The 6,298-nt window shown below is 37.1% G+C and overlaps 1 protein-coding gene across 1 annotated transcript; it reads right to left on the reverse strand.

Annotated features, from left to right (window-relative positions):
* Nucleotides 1-300: 300 nt before the first annotated feature.
* On the reverse strand, nucleotides 301-1,431 carry LOC132618788 (uncharacterized). Its single transcript, XM_060333797.1, has 2 exons — nucleotides 1,061-1,431; nucleotides 301-708 (listed from the first exon to the last, which is right to left on the reverse strand). The coding sequence occupies exons 1-2, from the start codon at nucleotides 1,418-1,420 to the stop codon at nucleotides 574-576; spliced, it is 495 nt and encodes a 164-aa protein (XP_060189780.1). The 5' UTR covers nucleotides 1,421-1,431; the 3' UTR covers nucleotides 301-573.
* Between the last annotated feature and the right edge of the window lie 4,867 nt (nucleotides 1,432-6,298).

Below are 6,298 nucleotides of genomic sequence, written 5' to 3' on the forward strand. Positions count from 1 at the left end.
ATTCGTCGTCTTCTTCGATTTTGCTATTTTAGAGACAATCTCAAATCCCCCCGAGACTTTGATTACAAGTCGAAATATGGTTAGAGCCCTTATGTGTCTCGAACTTATATTGAATGCGATTAATATAAATTTTGTAATAATCTCTTATTTTTTGATAACCGTCAATGAAACATTTTCTCAATTTATTTGTAATGGAGGATGGTTCGTTTCATATTGAATGCATGAAAGTGGAAAATATTCAATACGAATTTCCACCATCAACTTTTCACTTTTGCTTCAATATCATCAATAAAATTGTAGTAGCACAAGAAATACTTAGCATTTAAGAAATCATACTATTACAGGGCAGAGCCAGTAAACTCCTTGTTTTACCAGCAATCACAGTAGAATTGCTATTACATTAGTTAAACATACTCTAAATTACAGTAGAGATAACACTTTTTTTTTTCTGCAACAAATGCACTCCTTCAGCAGCACAAATACTGATTACATTGGAATTTCAGGTATTACAAACACATTTGTAAAAGAAACAAGACAAATGCTCTTGCCTCATCAATCCAAACACCATACAAACTATGGATATGTAGAACTTCGCAGAAGACTACGGTCAATCAAACATTCGGAAAAATTAGCATCACCTATGGAATCTTTCTTATTATTCCTCTTCTTGAAATGCTTCGTAGCCGCTTTCAGTACCTTACCCCACTCCTGTACACAATAACATGCTCTAGTTAACGGCTAGAAAATTTAAATTTAAAAAAAACAAACAAAGCAAACTCAGCAACTAAGTGGGCGTTTGGACATAAAAATGAAATTTGAAAAGAAATAGTTTTGGGAAATTGAAGGTATTTTTGGACATGAATACAACTTGGAAAAATGTTGTATTTTTGTGAGTGATCTGGAGTGAAAAATGTAAAAATAGGTATTTAGAGTTTTTTGAATTCTGAATTCTGTGAAATTGTAACAATTCTATGTCTAAACATGATTCCCGAATAAAATTCTGGAAAAAGTGAAAATTATCCATGGCCAAACAGGCCCTAAAATCTCAGATTGATATTACCTTTCGTGGGGTTAAAGTAGTGGAGTTAAGTTTATATGAAGATGGTAAGCGAGTGAAATCAAAAGCCTTCTTCTTTCTCTTCTTCAATCTGTGACATTCCCTCAAATTCTCTGTAACAGCATTGGACAACTTCCTCTTGATTTTTGTTGTCGCTTTCTCGAAATCCAATGCTGAAATGTCGGGAAATTTGCAAAGCAGATCTTTGGACATGGAACACTGTAAATGCTCAACCACCATATGGGTGCCCATATTTTCGTGACTGAAATCCTGGTTTAAGTTTAATGGTGACTCTGGAGATTTGATGTGAAAATAGTGGAGCAATTTTAAAGCACAGAAAGTAGCCGTTACAAGATCCCTCATGGACTCCACGTGTCAAGACCATGTTGATGTTCTGCATCTCAAGATGTAAGTAAACTGTTATTTCTTAAGGAAAATTATAGGATTATATTTTACTTCCGAAAATCTATATTTTACTCAATCCATTTTATTTTATGTGTCTTACCTTGATTCAATACAACAATAACATACTCAATATAATCCTAATTATCCTACAAGTGGGATGAACTTGATTCAATACGAAATGTTATAAAACTTAAAAATATAAAAAAAAGAAATTTAAAATCTTATCATCTTATATTTTAGGACCCATTGACACGAATATGTGTTTTTTTTTTCTTTTTCAAACAAATATTTGGTTAACACACTAAATTCTCATTAGTTTTTAAAGATGAGTTTTTCATATTTGAAGTGAATTTTTCTCACTCACGTGACTTTAATTCTTATTTACGTGAAATTATTTTCAAACACGACTTTAACTTTCAAATATTATTTTCAACTTCAAATATTATTATTTCTCAAATATCATTCAATTCATATCCAAACATGAAACGCCTACTTACTTTTGTAATATATTATAAATATTCTTTTAGTTATGACTCTTCTATCACGAGATCAGCAAAAATAACACATGAGATTTTATCATTTTCTTCTACTCAAATTATAAATGGTCATCAAAGATTATATCTTCTCTTAAACTAAAAGTGTGTAACAAATGAACAATTCCTTCAGATTTTGTGAAAATGAGAATGTTAGAAATTAGAGACTTACTAAATATAAAGTGACGTTCTACTAAAGTAGAAAACTAGAAAAGTGGAAATATAATTAATTCCTCTGTTCCAATTTATGTGATATACTTTCTTTTTTTGTCTATTCCAAAAAGAATGATACATTTCTACATTTACAAATAATTTAACTTAAACTTCTCATTTTACTATACACTTAATGAAATGATTTGCAGTCACACAAATATTTATGGCTTTTTAGATCATAAGTTTCAAAAATGTTCCTTTCTTTTTTAAACTTCGTGCCTAGTCAAAGTATATCACACAAATTGGAATAGAGGGAGTATGTGGGAATAGTTGAAAATATAAGAAATGAAAGGTGAATTAATTGTGATATAAGGTCTTTGTAGTCATCACATGGTGTACTCTTAAGTAGAATTAAGAGACAATGGACATGGGCCACACAAATATTGACTTGAGCATTGTGATGTGATCTTGGAATACTTTCTAAGATGGGATATGCACATATATCCGTCGTTAATAAGTGCTAGTATATGATTTTAGCTAAAGACTAGACTTAGTAATTATAGTGCTAAAAGATGGCACCAGATAGTCAAATTCTTCTGTTAGAAATACTGCACGATAAACTCACACTCCACCAACTAGACTGATTCATTTGAACCTCCATTGTTTCATTACCTCCGAAATCACTGAAGTTCACCGTTGCTGTGAAAAAGGTTCTCTTGGTTCATCAATAACAAAATTTCAATTTTAAAATCGCAACTAAACTCGGATCTAAAATATTTTTGATTTGAGTAAGTGCTTTTGGGATTCGCCGGAAGCACCTATATGATGCTATCTATATACAGAAAATTGGAGGCGATTTAGCTCAAATTCAGACCTGGAATCCATCACTAGGGAAATGCGTATATCATGTATATCCCCACATATCATACATATATTCTCGTGGATATAGATAGAGATACATGATATACAAGAGATAAACGGATGTATAGTGTCATATACACTAATATACATGGTGATATACATATATACAATGCGAAGTACACGGATGAAGACTTCGTCTACCTCAATTTTAGATGAAAGAGATTAATTCCGTGATCATTCTCATTGATTGAGTTGGTAAATATACCATAGTTACAATGTCCTATTAGGATACAAACTATACTAACCTAAAATAGAAGATTTACAAAATATTCTTTTACTACATATTTACACTATTTATCACACCCCCGCAGTCGAAACGGGAGGTTTACGAACGCTGAGACTGTCCCGAAAATCTTCAAATAAGACCTGTGGTAGTCCTTTAGTGAAAATATCGGCGAGCTGATATCGGGACGGAACATGAAGGACACGGACGTGGCCGCGCGCCACCTTTTCACGAACAAAATGTATATCCATCTCAATGTGCTTGGTGCGCTGATGTTGGACTAGATTTCCTAACAGGTAAATGGCACTAACATTATCACAATAAACTAAAGTAGCCTTAGGGATCAGACAATGTAGTTCCAAGAGGAGGTTACGTATCCAGCATGATTCAGAGACAACATTAGCAACCCCCCTATATTCTGCTTCCACACTAGAGCGGGAAAGAGTAGGTTGGCACTTAGATGACCAAGATATCAAATTATCTCCCAAAAACACGCAATAACCCGACGTCGAGCGTCTGGTGTCTGGACATCCCCCCCAATCAGCATCAGTGTATGAAACCAAATCAGTAACTGAAGATGAGTAGAGATGCAAACCATGATCAAGAGTACCCTGAATATACCGAATAATCCGCTTAAGAGCAAGCATATGCGTATCTCGTGGAGCATGAATATGAAGACAAATCTGCTGTACGACATAAGAAATATCCGGTCTGGTGAAGGTAAGATACTGAAGAGCACCTGCAAGGCTCCGGAAATGAGTGGGATCGTCACACAGATCGCCAGAAGAGGCACTGACCTTCGGTTTAGTGTCAACCGGAGTGGAAGAAGGCTTACACGAGGACATTCCTGCACGTTCAATAATGTCCGTAGCATAACTTCGTTGTGATAGAAACATACCACCCTTGTGACGGGTCACCGCAATGCCAAGAAAATAGTTCAAAGGACCTAAGTCCTTCATAGCAAATTCTGAGCCAAGAAGGCCCATAATAGAACAGCGGAGAGCATCTGAAGAAGCAGTAAGAATAATATCATCCACATATAGTAAAATGTAAGCCAAGTGGTGCCCTTTGCGATAGATGAACAAGGAGTGGTCAGACCTGCTATTAGCAAAACCAATGGAAGAAACAAAGTCAGCAAATCTTTTATACCAAGCTCTCGGTGCCTGTTTAAGCCCATATAAGGACTTGCGCAACAAACACACATAATCGGGACGAGACGGGTCTCTAAAACCCATAGGCTGATGCATATAAACCGTCTCCTTGAGCTCGCCATGAAGAAATGCATTTTTGATATCCAACTGATGAATGGGCCAATGTTTAGATAGAGCTAGACTTAAGACAGTGCAGATCGTTGCTGGCTTCACGACCGGACTGAAAGTCTCACCACAATCAATGCCAACCTGCTGTGTTTTGCCATCACCTACAAAACGGGCTTTATGCCTCTCAAAATCACCATTAGACTTTTCTTTATGAGTAAAAATCCACATAGACCGAATAACATTCACATTAGGTGGACGGGGGTACCAAATCCCACGTCTTATTTTTAATAAGAGCATCATATTCATCATCCATGGCCAATTTTCAATTCGGGTCACGTAGCGCATCCAACGGTTTAAGAGGTATGGGGGACTTGGTAACTGTCGCATGTAGATTAAATGGGTGCTTGGGTTTGAAAATCCCACGCTGACTACGAGTGACCATGCGTGTGTGGGTATTGGGCTGGACAGGTGGAGAAATGGTCGAGTTTTGCGGGGTGGTGGGAAGCTGATGGGGGAGAGGGGCGGACTGGTCCTGCGTAGAGGACGATGGAGGCTGCTGCCCAGGTGGGGAGGGGTCGGCGTGGTCCTGATTCACGGGCAGCGACGGAGGGGAACAGGGCAGCGGTGGAGGGCTGGCGGCTATATGATGGATCAAGTAAGGAGAGAGGCCATCATCAAGGAAGTCATAAGAGGTGGGAGCCGGAGTATGGATTTTGGAAAATGGAAATTGAGTCTCATCAAATAAAACGTGACGACAAATAATGATTTTATTTGAGGATAAATCAAAACATTTGTAGCCACGATGGTTTGGTGGATATCCCAAAAAGACACATGGAGTTGACCGAGGGTGCAACTTGTGAATAGTAGTAGACGGAAAAAGGGGATAACATAAACACCCAAAGACTCGGAGATGAGAATAAGATGGTTTCCGTTGGTAAAGGACCTCTAAAGGTGATTTGTGACCCAATAGATTACTTGGTAAAATATTAATGAGATACGTCGCCATTTGCAATGCATGATGCCAAAAAGACGGAGGAATAGAGGCATGAACAAGAAGAGTCCGGATGACATTATTTAGTGAACGAATTTTTCTTTCTGCTTTTCCATTTTGAGAGGATGTATGAGGACACGAAAGACGGAAAGACATCCCATTGGATGCACAAAATTTTCCGAATTGACCATTAGTATATTCCCTCCCATTATCACATCGGACATTCTTGATAGGACGTTCAAATTGAGTAAGAATATGGGTCTTAAAATCCATGAATTTTGAGTAAACATAAAATTTTCTAGCCAAAGGGAAAGTCCACAAATAGTTGGTAAAATCGTCCAAAAATAGAACATAATAACGATGGCCCATAGAACTCAAAATTGGAGAAGTCCACAAATCACTATGAATAATGTCAAATGGAAACAAAGTTTCAGAAATAGAACTAGCAAATGGCAACTTAACATGTTTACCAAGAACGCAAGAATGACAAATACTAGATGAACTAGAAATATTACATTCAATGCTTTTATTACGCCTAAGAAAATCCAAAATAGAAGCTCCCGGGTGGCCCAAACGATCATGCCAACGGGTAGAAGACAAGGCAGCAAAAGTCGACGGTGAATTGGTGGAAAATTTGAAGGTGGACAATGGATAGAGAGCACCCCTACTATTACATCTCATGAGAGCCATCCCCGTCCGGAAATCCTTCACAGAAAACCCATAAGGATCAAATTCAACACTCACATAGTTATCAGT

Source organism: Lycium barbarum, chromosome 11 (assembly GCF_019175385.1).
Source record: "Lycium barbarum isolate Lr01 chromosome 11, ASM1917538v2, whole genome shotgun sequence".
NCBI classification, from domain to species: Eukaryota; Viridiplantae; Streptophyta; class Magnoliopsida; order Solanales; family Solanaceae; genus Lycium; species Lycium barbarum.